At 37.1% G+C, this 21,788-nt stretch overlaps 1 protein-coding gene across 6 annotated transcripts in view; it reads left to right on the forward strand.

Annotated features, from left to right (window-relative positions):
• The window catches only part of LOC115619928 (transducin-like enhancer protein 1), a 78,949-nt gene that overhangs the window by 38,953 nt on the left and 18,208 nt on the right, over positions 1-21,788 (forward strand). For 2 of the 6 annotated variants that reach the window (XM_030512946.1, XM_030512949.1), the window contains exons 7-14: positions 3,584-3,788; positions 4,525-4,541; positions 12,569-12,685; positions 15,910-15,963; positions 17,485-17,637; positions 18,351-18,495; positions 19,205-19,395; positions 20,701-20,777. In XM_030512946.1, coding sequence (XP_030368806.1) covers positions 3,584-3,788; positions 4,525-4,541; positions 12,569-12,685; positions 15,910-15,963; positions 17,485-17,637; positions 18,351-18,495; positions 19,205-19,395; positions 20,701-20,777 — 959 coding nt within the window. The remainder of the gene's footprint in view (positions 1-3,583; positions 3,789-4,524; positions 4,542-12,568; positions 12,686-15,909; positions 15,964-17,484; positions 17,638-18,350; positions 18,496-19,204; positions 19,396-20,700; positions 20,778-21,788) is intronic. The other 4 variants (XM_030512947.1, XM_030512950.1, XM_030512951.1 and 1 more) reach the window with 3 other exon arrangements.

Genomic DNA, 21,788 nt, shown 5'->3' on the forward strand with positions numbered 1-21,788 from the left:
TCATTGCACTCTCCTCTACCTTCCCACTTCCTTCTGAAAGTGGACACAGCCGTTGCTCTGTAAGTAATGATAATAATTGGTAGTAAGACAGACCTGTTACTCATCCTTTTTTGAGCACATTTCTTATGGCAGATGTCTAGTTTTTAATTAACTGCTAATGAACATGCCTAGTAGAGCATGATACTGCTGCCAACTTAGTCCGTTTTATATTTCACTGCTGCTAAGCTCTTAAAAGGTGACAGAGCAGGCATTAGTGTCTTTGAAGTGACAGGAAGGTGATTATATGCATAACATAATTGTTTCTAGGATCTACTATGACAAATGTCTAGTTCCTAAATATGGCTGGTCAGTGCTGCTGTTATCCATCTCCCTCTTCCTTTGTGTGCAGCACATATTACCTTTCCACTTCTAGGAAAAGAATACTTCTGAAAATTCAAGTTTTTTAAATAAAAAGATCATGAACATCTGGAAAAGACCATCTTTATGTGTTGTGGAGAACTTTAAACCTATTATGAATGGGTAATATATACCAATCAATCAATATTCTTCAGTCTCAAACAGCAGTGAGCCTCAGATAAGAAACATTAAATCACAATATACCTTTGTTGACTTAAAAGACCATAATCAGGTTTTCAGTCTTAAGTCTGTTTATTGCAATGGATATTTAACCATTTTTGGGTACCATTTTCCTCTGCTACCATCAGTAACCTTTTTATAAAACCGCAAAGATGTTAAGCAAAGTGATGCTTTTCCACTTGCAGCACTCATTCTGTTCTACACCTTACAATGGGCATTGCTCCCCACCATTTGTATGTAGTTTCATCAGAGAAACAAGACGTAACTGTTCTCAACATGTTCTTTCAGATTCACAACCTGTTTAGAGGGAATTCATCTGATCCTCAATTATGGGTCTTTCAGAATACTCTGTGTGTAAGCTACAAAGCAGAGCCAAGGAAATTGTAGGTAACATGTCCCTAACAGTTTGATTTCCAAAGACTTTAAGCTATGCTTCCTGAAATTGCGTGGATTAACTTGTTTGCTAATTAAACCAAGCAAGAGGCATGGATAAAGGGAATCTTCACAGGCTTCCTGAAAGGATAGGGACAAGAATGGAAACAGTTTATTTCCCCGTTTTGACCTTCCCATGCCCTGCAGAAGTTAGTTGGAGGTCACTGTTGGAGAAGGGAGGAGGTTTTTCTCTGCAAAACCAATTTGGAAGGCATAAATGACATTTTCTTCTTAGCCAAAATTGAGTGCCACAACCGGGTAATCCAGTGTGATAGTGCAGCTGGGGACCTGTAAGACTGATGCCATGAATGCAGTACAGTACTGCTGACGTATGTTGTCTCATGGCTAAAGTGCAGATGACTGACCTGGCTTAAGTCCATCAGTGAGAAAGGGAACGAATGAAATGCTGTCTCTCTCAGAGAGCCTGTGAAAACATCAGGTTATTTCCTGATTTGAGGAAGCATGCTGGAAACCACTATAGTCTTCATAAAGTGAGAAGAGAGATGTTGTCTTCTTCCTTAAAAGCTGGATCAAAAATACCCCAAACAAATGAACAAACAAAAAACCCCAAACCCTGCATTCCTGTCAGACTTCACAGTGCTCTTTACTAAGACTTCTTCAGTTAAATGAAGTTTCAGTAGCAGTAGCTGCTTGATTTAGTAGAAGGTGGTCTACTGCTTTAACTACTTCAAATAAAGATAATTCTTAATACTTCCTTCAAAATGTTGCTTTTTCAGTTGTTTGTAAAACACATTAAAATAGAAGAATAAGGACTATTTCTTTCTTACCTTGCTTTTTAAGCATACTGAAAAGTTGTCGAGAATAGCGATCAGATGTATGCATTACATTGAAGACTAGCGAGGCTTTTTATTCAGCATATGAAAAGAAAGTCCTGATACAGGGTGTGAGAGATTGGGTAAACTTGTAGGTTTGTAGAATTGCCTAGAGGGATTGTGGTAAATCTTATTTGTATTGTGTACCAAAAATAAGTAAATGATAGCTGTGTTACAGTTGGAATAGTAAGAAAGTGAAAGATTACCAGGACTAGTCCAGAGTTCTTCAGTGTCAGTCACTTGTGTCTACATAAATTTATAAACCGCTCAAGACATGTATTGGGATGGGGTTATAAGAAATAAAAGTGTAGGGCATAGTAGTTGTATAAATAGTAATAAATTAAGCCATTCATATGCCAGTAGATGTTATGGATGTTATGCAGATATACAGCTTGTCTTGAAGAGTCTTGGGAAGCAGGTAAAATACTTCTTAGATTGAGTTATTTTGTAGTAACTTGTGAAATATTGTGGGCTTTAGGTATGATTTCAGTAGCTGTCAGCAGTACTGTAACAATTCTGCCTGCTCTTACAGGACCGCTAGCATTCACGAGGTCAGACTCATGTCTAGCTGAGCTCATCCTGTCCAGACGTTTCCTTATCTGTCTTCTCTTTGATCCCATAAATTGAGTGGTACTGTAGCTTTTTCCATGGTACCTACCTTCGTCAGAGGGATGGTGGAACATGGTCAAGGTGGAGAGGTTTGTTCTGTCTTCTGTTCATAAGACCAGACACAAGGGAGGAGGAAAGGGGCAGAAAATCTGTTTACCTGTAGCAGACTAAAGTGGAGCTATGACTAAGCTAAAGATTGTTTTGAAGCATAATTTTCTAAATAAATGTGCTGAGCATTTTGGACAAATTAAATGGTTAGCTGAACTTAGAAAATATTAATAAAACTATAATAGCTTTAACTAGAAAATATCTTAATATTTAAACTGTGGGGAAGACATTCCATTGTAAGGACTGCTTCTAAAATTGCTTACAGGTTATTTTGCCAGGTTACAGGGTTGTATGTCTAGCCATTATGATACTGATCTTGCAAGCTGCTTTTGAAACAGATGGAGGTATTTTAATTCGTTAATACCATGTTTCTTGTTGGGAGTTCCATGACCTTATTGATGCTATTTGGAATATCTGAATTTTAAAGTTACAGTTGGTTGATAAATACAGTGTCAGTTCATGAATAATTTTTTTTTTTTTTTTCCAAAAAGTTTGGCTAGAATAAAACATAAATTTAACTACTCTAAATTTGAAATTGAGCAGTGTCTTTTAGTTTTTTAATATTAAAAATAAAAACCTACTTACTTTTTCCAGATTAGGGAAAGAAAGGGATGTGAGTTTGACTCAGTCTTGCCAGTGAAACTTATTTTTTTCCCAGAGCAGTGATACTCCTTTCTGTAGAAAAGGAATGGTATTTGGGCTTTCTGCTGCTGCTGTTTGTCACCCATGATGCTGTGGCAGGCAACAGCTGCCTGGAACAACCTACAAGTAGTTGAACCTATTCCTTTGGCTGCAGAAGAAGTATGCAGCTAGCCTTTTTTGGTTCATGGGGCTCGAGCAGAGAGTGTAATATAATGCAGTATGTGTATAGCGGGGACAGAAAGGAGAGATTAAATTTAAACCAAACGAACAACTGATAAAAATCCAGTGTTGATTCCTGGTAATTAACCAAACTTCTTGCTTCTCCTTCCCAATCTATGTGCTATGTGTTGTTCATCTGGGAATGATGATGCCACTGGGAACAGCAGCAGCAGTTGCAGGCTCAACATCTCTCCCATGGCCATGGACCTCCAGTGCCTCTAACACCGCATCCATCAGGACTCCAGCCTCCAGGAATCCCTCCACTCGGAAGCAGTGCTGGCCTTCTTGCCCTTTCTAGTGCTTTGGGTGGGCAGTCTCACTTGGCAATAAAAGATGACAAGAAGCATCATGATGCAGACCACCACAGAGGTGAGAGGCATGGCAGGCCTGATTAGGACATTGTCACATTTGCACATTGCTGCAAATTATGTGCATCTCTAAAGATTTCAAGTTATGTAGAATGAGAAAAAACTGTTGGCAAATTTAAAAATGTCTGCATATATACCACTGAAGCAAAATTCAGCTTGGAATTTTTCAGTATTTTAAATGGGGATCACTAGGTGTCACCTGCTCTATAGTTCGCAGGGCATTTTGACATCCTGGTAAATGCTTAGTTGTAATAGCAGTGGCCTGCACCATATTGTGGAAAACTGTTAAACTGCATAATGGGTAATTTTTTTAAAGAAAGTAATGTTGTTAAATGGGTGGGTGGGAAGGTAGGGGGAATGAGAAGTTAAATTTTGAAGTGAATGTGTTCAAACAAGAAATTTAGATAATTACATCTGTTACTTTAGTTTCATAGGCTTAAATTACTCAAATATTGGGCAAAATTGCACTTGACTAATTTTTGAAAAGAAAGTAATTTATTCTGTCATGAAATAAAACTAGGCTTTGTGTACGGTTAAACTGTAAATCATGTTTACACAATACTGTAATTTTCAGGAAATCACTGTATTAGGAATGTGCAATGACTTATATAAATAAAAGCCATTTTAAAACTGTTTGTGGCTTGTGTTCTAATTTTTTTCCCCCCTTTTTTATTTCTGTTCTTGCCTCTGTGTCTGAACGGGCATGTCTGTGCATTTCTTGGTTACTGCGGGAGCAGACAGAGAGCCGGGCACAGTAAGTACCAACGTTCCTGGTAATGTTTTCACTTTTAAAGAATTTTGTAATCAAACCTTGCATTGTTTATCTGTTTTATCTTCCTTTTAGTCAGTTTCATGATACTAGGCATATGTGTTTTCTGTTCAGATACTCTTGGTTAATGCAGAACAATGTCATTTGTTTGGAGGACTGTATGAACCAGGTTTGTTTCTGAGCAGAATGATTTGGGGGAAGCGTGAACTTTAGTTTGGTGCGGGGGAAGCTGCAACTCAAACAGAACTTTAACTGCAAATTATAGTATAACCTTATTAGTCAGAGTTAAGATTTTTCCTATAGGATTTGCAGGAATTAAAGTTGCAGAACAGGTGAGAAATTTAAAATTCATGTCTCATGACGGTGTTTGGTCCTAGTATTTTCTTTAACTGAATCTGTTTGAGCCATACTGATGTTTTTACTGCTTAATTTATGCTTCAGGTATAACTTCCATAGCAATACCTTTTTCCCCTTTATACATAAGCTGTAATAGAATTCATCTAAGGCAATCTTATTCGAAAACCAGCCAAGGAACTACGTTGTTACAGTATTTCATATTGTTGTGTTATAAGAGATACTGCTATATCAATCTGTTGGAGATAGGCATGGCAGCTTGCACATCATTTCAAGTAACAAAGCTAATTCTGCTTGCTGAATTCCTAGGTGAATTTGGGCTCTTGTTTCTTTTTCTCAGTTAGAAAAGACTAGATCTAGGAAAAATTATTATATCTTTATGGTACTAGACACATGAATTCTGTTGCCCTTTTTTTTTTTTTTTTTTTTGTAATAGGGCTGGACGGTTATTTACTGGAAGCAATAAGTATTCATTTCCACTTGTTTAATGTTATTAATTATAGTGTAACTGTGGCAATAATTTTAAGCTGGGTTTTCCTGAAGTCTCAGACTTACGGGCATATTTCTTTGAGTGGGATATATTTCTTTGAATAATGTTAGTCAAGTGCAGGATACTCAACAGCATTTCTTAAGAGCTGAGGGAGGTGTATTTGTATCCATGTGTATACACACTTGCACATGTGGGAGTGGTGGCTTTGTGTTTTACTTTGGTTGTTATTTTTCCTGTCCTTGCTCTGTTCCCATCCTTCCCTGTCCCGTTTATCGTGTACTTTGCTAAAGGGTTTTTGAGTTTAAGATCAGATGCTTCACAGAGCTGTGAAATTCAGACTCTGAATTCATCTTATAGCTGAGAATGGTCCTTGGAGGCGAACTGGAAGGTGAACTGTCGAAAATTACACCTAGCTTTTGTGTTGTGGGAGGTTGGTAATATCATTTGCTTAGTTTACTATATATGTCAATTTTATTTAATTAAAGTACATAAAATTGGTGCTGCAGTTATTCTGTCTCCATAGGTGTAGTTCATTATTGCTTGGTTATTGTCTCTAGTAGGCTTTTTTACACTGGGTTTACCAATAAGTAACCTTTAAACAGTCTGAGGCTTTATTTCGTAGGAGTACTTTGTTGTATGGATATGTTGAGTTCAGGGTGTTACAGTGTGGTGGCCATGGTTTCTTTTTGGTCCCAGTGGAAAGTAATACTTCATAATTAAATCAAACTTTGGTGGGTGAATACAGGTGAGCTTTAAAGTTAATTTGTTTAAATACAATGTTGCATTAGAATCTTGGCTTAACAGTAAGTTATATCTTCAGTGAAAGGATCATAATTCAAGTGATCATCAAGTTCAAATCTGTGGCTAAAATGATCAGCTGGGAATGATTTGCTCCTTGTCTTGTATTTTTAATGGATTTCTCATTAATGTAAAGTATACTTTTAAGCATAATATAAAATTGATCACAAGTACACAAGACATACCAGCAGGTCGGTGTAATTATTACATGTGGTTCCAACTGAGCAGTAGACTCTTATTGTGCAGATTAGCTTATAACCTGTGGGTCACCCAAATAAGATCAATTTGATTTTCAGAGTAATGTTTTAAGTGTAATGGTGCTTCTAGAAATCCTGACAAAGGCTTGCTTTCGTTATCCCAGAACACCAAACCCCATGCTATCTGTTGGTTACCTAAATTAACCATGATATTTTGTATTACTGTGCATCCAGTGTGACCTTCCACTATCATCAGTAGAAGCTGACAACTTTAAATGTGCAACTTGTAAAGACTGCAATTAAGCACTTGCTTATTTGGTTTTAAATTGATTTTTTTTTTTTTTAACATAACTTAAAGCATATTGTGGCATATTATTTAGGCATATTCATTTTCAAATGAGGTCTGGTTTTATTTTTTTAAAGTGTCCTTAGGCAAATAAGCATAAGCTTTTATTTATTGTGTGTTAAAGACTTAATAATACAGTGAGGTTCATGTATTTATAAAGAGATATAAAGAGCTAGTGATTTCATTATTCTTGATTGTGATCAGTATCCATTTAACCTCTTTTTTGCTATATCTAAATGGCAAGGACTACTTTTTTTTATTTTTTATGTTAGTTAAATTTTTGGGAAGTAATATGAAAGGAAGTTCTTTGTAAAGACATGTTTGTGAAATATATAACATTTAAGTTAGTAATAATAGTATACCTCATACATGAACTGCTAAAATTATGTGGTCAAAATTAAATTATATGACTATATGGAAATGACAGGTGGGGTTTGGCTGATGTAGCTCTAACCATCCAAAACCGGATCATGTTATTGTGGGAATGCAGGCATCCATACTATTGTGACACAGTCTGGCTCCAGGTAATGAAGCCAGGCAAAGTAAGCAAGTTTTGCAACTGAAGCTTTGTAAGGTTTTGGGAGACATCAGTACAAAAGAACTTTGATGTCCACATTTTTCTTCTCTAGGGAACATATTGGCAACATTTTTCAAACTCAGCTGCTCTTTATCATTTGTCTTCCCACTATTCTCGTTTGGACAGGATATAGAAGTGCAAATGTTCTGAAGTGCTCTATTATATCAGTAATAATTTGTAGACAGTGCAATCTGACTTCACTATGTGCTTGGGATTTATATTGAAGTTGTCCTCATGAAAAACATTGAGGTTGTTTTCTAAAACTTGGGAAGTACTCACAAATTTTCCAGAAAGCTTTTTTGCCTCCAGTTTTAAGCATAAATATTGGTATTGTTTTGTAAAGCAAGTGATCTTTTTTTACAGCAGTAAATGTATTCTGTGTCCTTAGCTCTCTGTCCTGTTCTTCCAATCTTTGAGGAAGGGGGCATGTGCAGTTGAATGCTAGTTTTCGGTTGATACTATATGCAAGTTGTTCTTGTTTTGTGTTTTAATTCTTCTAAATGTGGGGGGGGTGGTAATCATAAAAGGTGCTACATTAGAATGTAGGGTACTCTTCAGTGTAGCACATGTATGCTTCTTGGCCTTTGTGAAGAAAGTAGTATTTTCTGTTACATAGCATGTAATGTATAAACTTTAGTTTTCTTAATCAGTTATATCTTTTCTTTGTTGCCTTTGTCAACTTCAAAATAAGTAAAATTTATGTCTTTATGGATGCAAACCACAAGTCAATTTGAGCAGGAGTTGCCCATGCAGAAGAGCTATGGGATGCTGTGGTGCAGTTTAGTTTGTAGCTGATACAAAGCAGCATGAGACTGATGATGAAGGATGAAAGGGTTGGGATGGTCTGGTATAAATTTTCATGGCTACCCTCATTCTGACAAACATTAACTAGGAAGTACGGAAATCAACAGAAGCCTTATTCTCTGTTAATGTCTCCCAGTTATTGAGTCAGTTTGGAGTGTGATTCAAATCCATTGAGGCTTTAGATTTCCTTGCTCCTAATACAAAGTAGTCTAAATATAACTTAAAATGGTGGGCAAAAAGAGGACGAAGTCAATAGCTTTACATCACAGATAATTAAAAACAGAACTTACTGACTTTTTGTAAGTCAAGTTTTGGGTTGTTGACATGTGTTTGCAAGGAGCATATTCAAAAATGAAAGTTAATGATTCTTGACTTGAATAACTTTGAGTGTGATCTTCTTGTGCCTTGCGGGGGGGGGGCGGGGGTGGTGGTGTAGAAAAAATGCTGGTCCCTCTTCCAATGTCCAGTATATTCCTATCAATGAGTCCTGACAATGAGCAGTGGTACTGCTGAGTAACTGATGTTTTTGTTGTAGCTGTTAGACTTTCTCCTGTTTTACCTACTGAACAAGGGATTGCATTTGTTCTTGTCTACGTGTGGATGTCCGTAGATGGCACTTGTATGTGGTGCTTAGGTCCTCTGTAGTGGTTAAAGAAACACAGTGGCCCTGCTTGGTGATAAGGGCAAGTGCAAGTTAGTGGTAGTAACTGGCTGTAATGGCAGGTGGGTGCAGTTGGTTTGGATGAACAGTGAGTCAGTGAATGGCTAAGCACAGAGCAAGTGTGTGTCTCTGTCTTTGGGGGAGAAGGGAATGACAGGGATGAGGAGCCCAGCACTAGGAGAAGATGTTAATTGGGACCAGGTGTAGTTGAACCATGAGCACAAATGTGATGTCAGTACTGTTATTTAATTGCTGTAATGATCAGCATAAAGTTAATTGTCAGTTCTGTATGTTCTAGTGAGTTGTCTGTGCTGTATTATAACTCGGGCTAAATGAGATACTGTGGGCTCTGAGCCTGTACCTCTGGCACACATACTTGTGGTTTGGAAGTAGTTCCAACGGGGAGCGGCATGGCAGTTGAAGAAGTGCATTTGAATAATGTGCCTTATATCCCTAATAGGGAGCCTGCCTTCTCTGTGCCTCATGACTAGGCTTTCGTTTCATATTTGCTGCTGGTGGTTTCAGTGTTTAACTTTTGCTGGCAGCAAAGTTGGTTTAGGATCCCAAGTTGCCTGTTACAAAGCCCTTATGCAGGACAGGAAGTGGTGCTGCATTAGGCTTTTTTTTTTTTTTTTAATTCTTTTGGGACTTTTTGAAGAAAAGGGATTCATGTGAATAAAATTTGAATGATTGGAAGGAAAAGAAAACACATAACATTGATTTTGACCATTTGTTCTGATCTGAGATTCATGATTTGCAGATGTTGCACTGGTGATCCCTAATAAATTGAACTCCTAGTATGAAAGCAAGGATTATCCTCAGTTATGCATCTAGTCTGTTGAAATTAAGACAAAATGAAAAGTGATGCCATGCAGTTTCTCTTTAGGAAATCAACTATGCATGTATATATCTTTCTGCCTTTTTTGTACAAACTGATAATTATTGAAGATCAATCCCAACTGAAAATTTCTGTAGTATTAGTAAAAAAAAAATTGCTGAAATAGAAATACTTGACCCACTTTCGAAAATTAAGTCAGAAATTAGTAGGCCTGATAGAAGAATTAAGCAGATTATTTTTTGGGATTTTTTTTTTCCATAGAGAAGATAAGGAGAACTCTATCATTGTGAAGCTGTTACTACTGTCTCCTATGTGGCCCTGTGCTTGATAGTGAGCATACAGCAAATACAAACTACCAAAGTTGAAATGAGGAAAGGCTATTTTTTCATCAAAAGTTATACTTTACCTGATTTTAGTCACAGTTGTTAGAACTTCTTTGTACTCCTAAGGGAAACAAACCAGTAACTTTTTAATTACTGAGTTTACAGGTAAATTTTGCCACAGTAGCAGCATGATCTTATTTGCAGCTGATGGTATAGCTATTGTAGAATAAGCTGGTTGACAACAGCTTCTGGCTTGGTTGCTCTGATTCCAGAGAACAGTGCCTTTAAATAAAGGTGGTAAATCAGAGAAAGGCAGTAAATATGACCATAGGGGAGATGTTTTGCAGAACTGGCTTATAAAGACTGAAGATTACTGTTGTAATTATATGTTTATATGATAACTAAGCCACCAGTCTTATGAGGAAAAATCTAATTGAATAATCTTTGTTTGGAATTTAGGGCACAGTGGGAACTAGGTGTACCTAGGAGTTCCTAAATACGTTTCACAGTGTTGAAATTCTGCAAGACAGACTGGACAGAATGTTGTCAGCATTTTCTAGGTAGACTCTACATTAAATCAGGAAAAGGATCAGCCATTATAGTTACACATATTTGATACTGTGTGGTAACTTCAAACAGCAGGGTTGCTAAATTTTTCCCATCTGTTGCCCCTTTTCCACCTTTCTGTTACACATAAATTTTGACAATTTAAAATGAGAAACTGAGTTTATTCACTTTACTACATTTGTCTTCTTTGTTTTAAGACAAACAAAGGGTCTTTGTGGTAAAATGGATTTTTTTTTTTTTTTTTAATGATTTCCATTAGGGGAAGTATTTCTTAAATAAAAGACTTTTCTCCTTTTTTTTAAGAAAAGACATTTACAGTACTCAAATCTGTGGTCAAGTTTGAATTGAAAGCTTGCTTCTTAAGATGATTCTACTGATACAAACATGATATATTAAAAATATTGAAGTATTAAATATTCAACAATATTAGAATGTTGAAGATGTGTTGTAATATTCTTCAAACCAGTGAGTTGCTGAGTTTGTGTGCATCTGGGAGGAGATAAGGGGTTAAATTCAGACTATATTTGTCAAGGCAATTAGTTCAGTGATCCAACAAGCCTACCTTTTAGCTGCAAAACATTGGAGTAAAGACATTATTTTGAGCTTCTTTGTACTGAATTTCATTAGACTCTCCTATATGCTTTATGTAAGCCCCTTGGCATTTGTTTAGCTTGAATAGTCATGAATAAAAGAGCTTAGAGTTGGCTTTAAAGTGCAGCTTCTGAAGTAGGAAAAAGAGGATTCAGGTTGTCTTATGTACCCTGTTTTGTTTTTCTTCTCCTTGGAACTAAACAATGTCTGAGCAAAACTACCAAGTTGTCCTCAGGTTTTAAACGGGAAGCCATTCTGTGCACAGTTCACTGGCTGTTAGTGTGGTTATGATGTATTAAGAGTAAGTATCTCTGGCTCTTTGGTAGATCTAAATATTTCCTTTGAGGGCTTACACTTACTGAATATATGTATTAGGTTTTTTCTTGAGAGATACGTGTATGCGTGTAAATACTTATTTACTTATATATGTGTGTGAGCATATATTTATTTACGTAAGCATGTACTTGGCTTTTAGAAACTAGGCTTACCAGCTCTTTGTAAAAGTAGATCTTTTTTCTCAACTCATTCAGTATTGTTCACAGCATTAACACATCACTGAACAAATTGCCCTCTTGCATATGCTAATCTTGCACTTAAAAGAACTCATTGTAACACGTTTTAATGCTTTAGGTGGAACAGAGATGGAGATGGGAATCGTAGGCATGTCAAATTGTCATGTGACTGAAAAATGTCTAAAATGCCTTTCTCTTTGGGTCAACAGTTTGTACTTAGCATAACTTAACATGAATGAAAGCAGTACATGTAGTTTGAGAAAAGATTAGTCTTTGCTTTTGTCTTTTGTGTGTGTTGGTCTCAGTTTTTCAGATCAAATCCGATTAAATAACCCTTTAGCCTTAATTTCACACTAGTAGTGAATGTTATGCTGGAAGTAAAAATATTTGATCTTTGTTTGCAATACATTTATTGAAGGCATCCAGTTGGAGTTTACCACAGCTGACGAATGATTACTGCATAACCTTATTTGGTAAATATTTGTTATTTTAAGAGTTAAAGGCAAGTTGACATGCCTGCAGATGTAGGCATACCAAAGCATCATCTATTTATGATGATCTAAAAGTGAGCAATCAATCAGATTATATTTATGAGGTCTCTTTTATTATATGGGATGTGAATATTAAAAAAAAAAAATTGAAAAAATGATTGTTACCTGCTCATGAATAAACAGCAAGCCTGCTTCTACTAAACAATAAATTCAGTTGAATTAGTTAGTTAAATAGTGACTGACAAGTGAACTAAACTTTTGATACATTGAACAATGAAAAGCCAAGCTTCTTAAAATGCATGAAGCTGTACATGTTTGCCTGGAGGACTTTGAGTTGAATTAAATGGGATGAAAGACTATGTAGGTATCACATTTCTAAAGCATCTATCAGATCCAGTTTTTAAGCATATATGAAGGAATCTTGAAAGGAATTTTTGATTGACCTTGGATTTTGTCTTTACAGAGTAATTCTCTTTTGGTCCCGGACAGTCTGCGGAGCACAGATAAACGCAGGAATGGCCCTGAATATGCCAATGACATCAAAAAGAGAAAGGTGGATGATAAGGATTCCAGCCACTATGTAAGCAAATCTGTGTCAAAGAAATGATTAATTTATTTGCACATACTGTGCTTGCGTGAGGAGTAAAAGAGCTGAGAAGAGCGAGGCAATGTGTTTCCTGTGGCTGATGTAGTATGTGAATATATGTGTCAGAAAGTCCATTATTCATGTTGTGAGAAGAATTTGAGCTATTGTCAAGTAATACTCCTCAACAGAGAATAATAAGCCAGGAGTAGCTGTTTGGGATTCACAAGTGTTCTGGGACATGTCTGAGTTGGAGCAAGAGATCCTTTCTGGACTGCTCTAAAACCTGCAGGTTTGTTTGAAATGAAGGATTTTGTTGAATTGATGGGTTTTAGTACATTTTTCTTATACTAGCTATTACCATGTTGCATAATAGTTACCATTAGAAATTTCATGTTAGGAGGCTGTACCATCTTACTAAAGTTTGCTTTTGGCCGATATGGCAGTTTCAGCAGAAAGCAAATTAAAGTATAAAAAGTTCACAGTTTGCGTTCTGCATTTTTGAGTAGCTTGCTTGTTGCTTGGTTTCCAAGAGACACTTCACTGCAACATACACAGGCATATGTGAATCTCAAAAGATTCATACAGGCTTTCAACTTCCAAGTCTAAACGCTGAGCCAAATCACAGGATGATACTTGAACAGACTTTAGAGACTAGGGCTGCTGTGAAAGTACGGAAAAAGCAGAACTTAAATCTATCAGAAGATACTATTCTTAGACACAGCAATAATGTGGCAAATTGTCTGATTTGAGTATGAATCCAATCACTAATTACTTCCTGGTTACTGAAACCCAATAAAAAATCAAGTGCCACTTTATTTCCTTCATATTTGGTAGGGTAATTTCTCTCCAGTTGGACCCAGAATATCTCTGAGTAGCTATTGAATATCCCTGGAGCTACTGACAGTAGTTGGGATTACTTTCCCCTTTCTGCACATTGTGGTGTTGTAGTACAGTTATAGTTTTGCAAGTTGTATTTCCACCACTTTCTAATCTTGTTTTGATTACAGAGGGGTTTGGCAAACTTCCCCATGTTACTCCCTCAGCTTTGTTTTGATATTCTATGGACATTTTTCATTTTAAAGGTTTGAAGACTAAGCATTATTAAGCTACGCTTGATAAAAAAAAAAAAGGAAGAAAAAGCTTACCCTGTTTGTTTTTCTTGGATTTCTGCTGGGAAGAAATGAAAAGGATATTATTGCACTGTAGAAGCACTTTGTTTTAATCCACATTTTAAATGTGGGGTTTTGTTTGCTCTTTCCTTGAAATGGATTTTACAGATAAAGGCAGCATGAAAATAAAGAATTGAGCAAAACAAGGATAGTTGAAGGTTCCAGATTTATTGTAATCTGGAAGATCTTTATTTTTAAAGGTTCCTCAATTCTACAAACAGAACTGCTGATTTCCAGCTCATTTTAGATGGTACCCTTTTAGGGACAAGGAAGTACTGCTTTTGTCAGAAAGGACATAAACAAGTTGCAGGAATTGTCACTTCTGAAAATAAGATGCAAAAACACAATTATTATTTTTTTATTATTCTTTCAATTTCCATGTTAGGACCTGCATAGTTTCAACTTGTGGGTTTGTTAGTGAGGAGACGCTCTGATACTACATAGTACCTATAGGACATGCCTTTGATAGTCCTGATAAACTTCTGTTTCTCAAGATGACAGTCAGTGAAGTGCATTTAATCATCGCTTGGCAGCTATTTTTGCCCTCCTCAGGAGTGGTATTTCTGGTGAACAAGTGTCCCACCCACTGTGCTCCCACATGCTCAGATGTGTTCTAACCTATTCTTGCCTTCTGGGTGTTTCATACTTTTCAAGAGGTGGCAGATTAATTGAGGGTAAAGTTTTCCTATTCCTTCTTTTGCACCCTTTGGTTAGACAGCTTCCTGGGTGGCAAAAACAGCCACCATTCTGCATTCTGTCTTCAGTGGCACTATTGGGTCCCTAGTATGTTTGCAGTATTTCTTGGAGCAATATTCAGCTACTAAAGCAGAAGGGAAGGGTTAAAACACTACCTGTTGGGGTGGGTTTTCTTCTTTGTTTGTTTGGGTTTGTTTGTTTTGTTTGGTTGTTTATTATTATTATTATTTGTGTTGGGTTTCTTGTTTGTTTGTGTTGGGGGGGTTGTGTTTGGGGTTTTGTTTTTTTTCATTTTTTTGGTGGTCGTGGTGTCTTGTTTTAAACATTTGTGGCCTGAAGCGAGGAAAAAGAACTGGTGTTTTACGTCTGCCACTGTTAAAGTGGGATAGCCCGGACACATTGAAAGCAGGAGATGCGGGACAGTTTGATCAATCTTGTATGTCTGATTTATTTGCCTGGAAACTTTTTAACTAAAAGAATTTTTTTTGGAAATGTCCAGCTTGTCCACATGAAAATTTTAAGTTTTGTCATCCACTTGATTTGTTTGTTTGTTTGTTTTTGAGTCAAGACTCACTTTCTAGTGGAACCACCACAGTAGACTGTGAAAATCACTGTATCATAGAACGTGTCTACTCAGGCATTCCTGCCTGTATTGGAGACAGGGACCAGGAGGCACTTGAGTAACAGCTATCATGAGGCACTAGAGCAGCTCAGGTGAACACAGATTTATGTGAAACAGTCAAAATGCAGCTTGTCAAACCATAATAAATCATTTCCGTTTAGGAATGTCAAAGTATTTTGGTTTTGTTAGAAATGTTGAAATGCCTTGGCATTTCTGAAGCTTTTTCTTCCCTAGAACTTTTCATTTCAACACTTTCCTTTCTGGAAAAGGAGAAAAATTGTCCTATCACTTTGAAGAAGATCACTCATCAAACACATGCCAAAAAGCTCCAGTTTTCTGAGATCTGTTGGGGTTTTTTTTTAGGTATGCACAAGTAGTAATTTCCATAAGATTAACACATAAGATTAGCTTATGAACAGAATGAGTTTCTCTTAGGACTAGTGATAACACTATTTACGATGGTAATGAGGAGAAGTTTTGGACCATCTTGCACTGATGGTGAGACCTCCACTTTTCAACTAGTTCTACCTTATCTGGGTTTTATTACTGAAGCAGAAATAAGGTGGTGTGTTCCTGTTTTCATTGTTTTCCCTATTACTAGTAAGTCAATGAAAGGCTGTTTGCTTTTTGTTTAGGAAAACAAAAAAATGTCTGAGTAGATACATAGTCTTTCTCTCTGGGCTCTTAATGTACTAATTTAAATGAACACTATATTTATTTATTTTTAATAGGACAGTGATGGGGACAAGAGTGACGATAACTTGGTTGTAGATGTGTCCAATGAGGTAACTTTTTTCATTTTTGTAGTCTTGACGTTTGCCCAAAGGTTAAAGGAAAAGTGCATTTAGATGTTAGAAGAAAAAGAATTCTCTGTGTGGATATGTTAAAATATTCACAACTTCTCCTTTTTGCTAGCATTGCAGTCACTATGTCTTCCTCTTAGCTTTATCTGGTTGCTCTCTCAGCTTTTCCTTCTGCTGCTTTATCCAGGTCTGTTCCCTCAGCAGTTGCATTCTGATGCTTCACAACTGCTCTGTTGTGGAGAGAGTTGTGGTGAGATGCAGGTGAAGGGCTCTGGTTTTCAACCTATTATCTTCAAATGAGAAAGGAAGACATTATCTAATGTTGTATTTAGTAGTAGGAGTATTATTAAAAACCTTTTTGTACCTTAAAAATTACTATTATTTTAATGTCCTATGTTAAAGACAACATTTTCCAGAAATGTTTGGTTTTTGGAGGGAAGTCAGCTGAAGTCAGAATGAAGTCAGTCAGTTCACAAAATTTTCCAGGGGTTGTGTCACTTCTTTTCTTCCTTCAGGGCAGAGACTTGTCAGTTGCATCAAAATGAAGGGATGAGCCTTCCCTTTTTTTCATCTTTTATTTTATACAACAAAGAGATTTAGGGAACCTGAATATGGTAGCAGTGAGGTTCTGCTCTGTGAAAAGCACAGGGAGAGAAGCTGACAAAGAAGTGTCTTCAGCAGCTCCAAGTGCCCAAATGATGTCAGCCAAGTCGAAAAATAGGTATCAAACAAAGGATTTTTAGTAATCCTTTCAGAAGCCCTACTTAGAATGAAATCGCTCACTAATCAACCAGTACACTTAGTGCCCTCTTGTGAGGACTGCTTCCTTCCTGCTGCTATTCTCCTGAGCCAAAGGAGCATGGAGAACCTGCAGAGCTCTGATGGCGTGGTAGCTTAACTGAGCTGGCTTTTTCGGATTAAAGTAAATGCAGAGAGTGCCTCTGGAAGAAAGATAATCACCTGAGAGATCATTTCAGTTTTCTTGTAGATTCAAGTAGCGAGGCAATTGCAGGTGGTAGTTAGAAAGAAGTGACAGATATTATGACATAAAAATCTTCTTCTGAAGATAGAGATGAGCCAGGTTTGTATGGCCTAAATAGATTATTGGTATGTTTGTTGTCACTAGCAGTGTGTGGAGAATGTACATGATAAAAACAGTGTAAACTTATTGCATTACTGTTGGTCTTTATTGCTTTTACCATGTGTCACGTGTGCTTGCATTAGTTTGTACTTAGGTATACTTAGATAGCAAGCTTAGATATGCTTGGAAACAGTTTATGATTATGTGTAGTATAAAATAAAACCAGATTGTGTACAATATAAACTATGTCTCTAAATTGATGAAGGGATTTCAGCTTTTTTTCTATAGAGATAACAAAATGTCTTGTAATTTAAACTTGCTCCTAAATTTTTTCTAGTTTTTTTTCCATAGACTCCTTAGTAGTGATTCTCTACCAGCCCGTGACAGGATTCTGTGCTGTTCTTCCCTTCCTGTTGTTTTAGGATCCTTCTTCCCCAAGGGCAAGTCCGACTCATTCACCACGTGAAAACGGTATAGATAAAACCCGCCTGCTAAAGAAAGATGCCTCTAGCAGTCCAGCATCTACGGCCTCTTCAGGAAGTTCCACTTCCCTCAAATCCAAAGAAATGAGCCTGGTGAGCAGCAGTCTGTTGTCCAGATAAATGTTGTTCTTTCTTGTGAGGTCTAAGTCCCCATTCCTTTGCAACTGTTTGTGGCAGAAAGTACATGGCTTTAAACATTTGAAGCTGAAATAGACTACTGTTCTTCCAGACAATGGTTAAGCATTGTTTATTTTTTCATGAGCAATAGCTTATGGTTTAAAATGGTCTGAACATAGACACTAAGAAGTTCTACAGGCTTTTGTTAAATTCTTCGAAGTAAGCTGTTACTCTTTGAAAATATTTCCTGCAGTATCACTAGTAACTTGAGATTCTCTGTAGCTTTTGTGTCACACGTTTTTGATACTATCAGCTGTGGTGGTATTTTGGTTTTGTACTTAGATTGGCTGTGTCCCATGTTAATTGAGATTAATGATTTCAAGCTAGAATAATTTGGTGATGCATACTACATTCTCCTGAAAAAAATTAGTTCAGGCTTTTTTTTTTTTTTTCATGCCAATGGAAGAAGGAAAAATAACTTTAGTTTTTTCTTATTTTAATTTTGGCAGCAATAAAAAAGGTCAGCATTTCTCTCTCACAAGTTAATGTTGTCAGCATTGCCTGGATTTATGAAAATTGGCTGAGGGACTAGATAGTAGGTGCCCAGCATCCCAGCTGCTGTTGTGATAAATTGTATAATATGGCCTGGATTAAAAATAATACTCATTTAATTTGTTTAATGATACCAGCATGAAAAAGCCAGCACGCCTGTTCTGAAATCCAGCACACCGACTCCTCGAAGTGATGTGCCAACTCCAGGCACTAGTGCAACTCCAGGACTTCGTCCAGGCCTTAGCAAGCCTCCAGCAATGGACCCTCTGGTTAACCAAGCTGGTAATGCATTACCTCACGTGTTTTTGTGGTTCCAAAATTAATCTTTTTTTACCTATGTAGTTCTGTGCAAATGTTAACTAAATATATTGCTTTGCTCTTGGTATCAAGAGAGGGCTTGATGAGAAGCAGATGCTTGGATTATCAAGAGTTTGAATATCTTTGTCTCTTATCCTTCTTTGTTTACTTTTGTCTTCATCTTTTTTGCAAATAATCCAGAGACTGAATGCAATATAAAATGACGTCTCAGAAGTTTCTGGTGTTCATTCTGAATGCAATCTCTTCTCCAGTTCTTTGCAGCGAATATTAGTAGGCTCAGACAATGTAAATCTTGACAAGTGGAGGGAGGAAGTTTGCTTTTGCTATTCAGGCTGGTACAGCACAGTTGCTTCAGACATGAGCTGTGTAAACCATGTTTGTCAGATTTACTGCTTAATTTGGCAAAAGAGAGAGTAATGTAAACAGGGAAATATTACAGCAATGGAAATAGGTAATGCTAGAAGAGATTGTTAGAAGTAATCAGCAAGTTCAGACTTCAATAGATCTTATTTACACTGAGTGAAAAGAGGTGGCGATACTGATTAATTATGTCACTTGGCAGTGTGCATATGTGAGAGGGGAAGGCTAGGTATTATAGGGGAAAAAATGGGCTGGTTTCTTCCATGTATGTGAGAATATATAAATAAAACTACTTGATTTCATTATTCTGCAGCTGCAGGTTTGCGAACACCATTGGCAGTACCAGGACCGTACCCTGCTCCATTTGGAATGGTACCTCATGCTGGCATGAATGGAGAATTAACCAGTCCAGGGGCAGCCTATGCCAGTTTGCACAATATGTCACCCCAGATGAGTGCTGCGGCTGCTGCAGCTGCTGTGGTTGCCTATGGAAGATCTCCTATGGTAGGCCATACGTTGCATGCAATCTCAGTTCTGTGAACAGTGGTTCACTGAGAAGAGCTAGATGCTTCATTTAGCGCTGTCGAATTCCCAAGTTATAACAGTGCCAGAGGCTTGACAGCTTTACTGTGTTTCATTTTGCTGCGTGGCTAGAGAAACAAATTTGCACCTTGAAAACGAAGAATCTTGGTGTATTTATGTATGTTTCCCTTTTTTCTTCACCTTCATGAGTGCTTTGACTGATGAATGAATGGCAAAAAAATTTTTTTATGCTTTGAGAAGGTTTTTTTGGTAGCTATGAAGTATTTCATTGCTACTGTGGACATTGTCTTTTCTCTTGCTGAACCAGATTTGTGTTCCATACAGACATAGCAAATTAATCTTCAAGCACGTAGAAGAATCTTAACTATGTCTCTTCCCTTGTGTTTTGTTTTTTGTAGAAGTTGGTTGGTACATGTCTTGGAGCTCTGTGATAAGGTGTGTTAAGAATAGTTGTTGTTGTGGGTGTAGCAAGTACATGCAGCGTAGCAGTTAGAGATGTTGTCAAGCAGAATAACCTAGGGGCCTGATTCTGCAGACATGAGCTCGATGGCAGCTTTGTGCATAGACAATCTTACCTACTTGTAAATTTGCAAGATTGGATTTAAGCTTGTCATCATTTCATTAGGGCAGAAATGGCTACTTTTTTAAAACTGGTAAGCTTTTTATGTGAAAATGTGGAAATTCTAAATAGCGTATGTGCTCCTTAAAGCAATAAGAATTTTAACTTTGGTGAGAAAGAAATAAAACTAGGTCTGTTTAGTTCAGAATTTCTTTTTGTATTATTTGATGTATATATTTATCCAGGATATAAAAGTTTAGTGGCATTGCATATGTAAAGGGAGCATAGTTTATTTGAGCTCCTGAGAGATCTCCTAGCTGATGTGGCTACACAGTGCAGTGTGGAGACATGCAGGTTCTAGTGGGGGTCTGAAGCTGCTTTCCAGCACCATGCTGTGCCTGCATGGGCACACACTGCTGTCATAGAGCTTCAGAGCACTGGCATGGCTACACACAGGGGTATTTGTGTTACGTTCAGTGTCGTGAGTGCATGATACACATTACTGATTTTCTGTTCGCCTATAAATACTTCTAGCAGATGCATTCCTAAGGAAAATGTCTTGTTCTGCCCCTCACGAAAGGCCATGCACTTGATCTAATAATGTAAAAGACACATTTTGGTTAAATGCAAGTATCTTGGGAGTGAAGAGAAGGGGTTTGCTGAATTAGAAATTGCAACTGTGAGAGTAATTCATTTTTCATTGTCAGGTTGGGTTTGATCCTCCTCCTCACATGAGAGTACCTGGAATTCCTCCAAATCTAGCAGGGATTCCTGGGGGAAAACCGTAAGTAACTTCTAACATTTTGGTAACATCTGCAGTATCTGCAATAAAGTTATCTTGTGTCAGTGAATAAGAATTCCAAAGTAAGTAGTGTCTGGTTGTTCCCAGGAGATTGTTTTAGATTTCTTCTGGAAAGAGGTACAGCATATAAATTCTCAAATGGTAGTTGTCATATCCCAAAGCAGATGTGCATATACTTATTTCGAAGGAAAAGCTGTTGAAGGTATACTTTTAAGGCTTTTTTATTTCCTTCTTTCTGGGAGAAGTTAGGGGCACTGCAAACTGGTAGACAGTGGTAAAGTATGTAAGAGAAAACATATTGAAACTAAACTTTGTACTATACTGTGCATGAATGTGTAGTGCAAACTCACAGACTCCTTGTCTGGCACCTGTTTTATCAGGCATGAGAGCCTGCAACTGTTGGTCACAGTAGGTATCTGAAGCAGCTATGTTAGCAACTGATACACACCTTGCATAGTAGGGAAAACTCTTTTAAATGTTTGTGTAAGTGTGACGCTGGAGAGCAAAAGGAATGATGAAGCAGTTGTATGGCAGGTGGTGCATAGATTTAAGGTAGCTTTTGCAACAGGTTCTTTTTATTGGAAAGTTTCAATTATTGAAGAAGGGGTGGTTAAATAAAATACTTGCATGATGCTGTTGCTCATTGATGTTACAATAAAATAAATTCACCAAAAAACATTCATCAATTTTTTCAGTAATTTGGCTTTGATAGATTGTTGAGATTTAGCTTACACATGCATGGTAGGCTCATGAGAATGTCATGTTAAAAGAGTGATTATTTTTTAAGTATTTCTGGACAACTAGTCTATGCAGGTACAAACAGAGCATAGACTGCAAATTTGACTAATTTGTTTTCTTGGAAAGAGTGGGGCAGAGAGAATTATAACAGTTTTTTTAATGCTCTGTAGAACCTGTTCTTCATCCCTTCATGCTTGGCATTCAGTTCTGTTTTCTCTTTCAATAGGAAGTTGCAGTTAGAGTAGTTTCTGTCTA

Source organism: Strigops habroptila, chromosome Z, assembly GCF_004027225.2.
Source record: "Strigops habroptila isolate Jane chromosome Z, bStrHab1.2.pri, whole genome shotgun sequence".
Lineage (NCBI taxonomy): Eukaryota > Metazoa > Chordata > Aves > Psittaciformes > Psittacidae > Strigops > Strigops habroptila.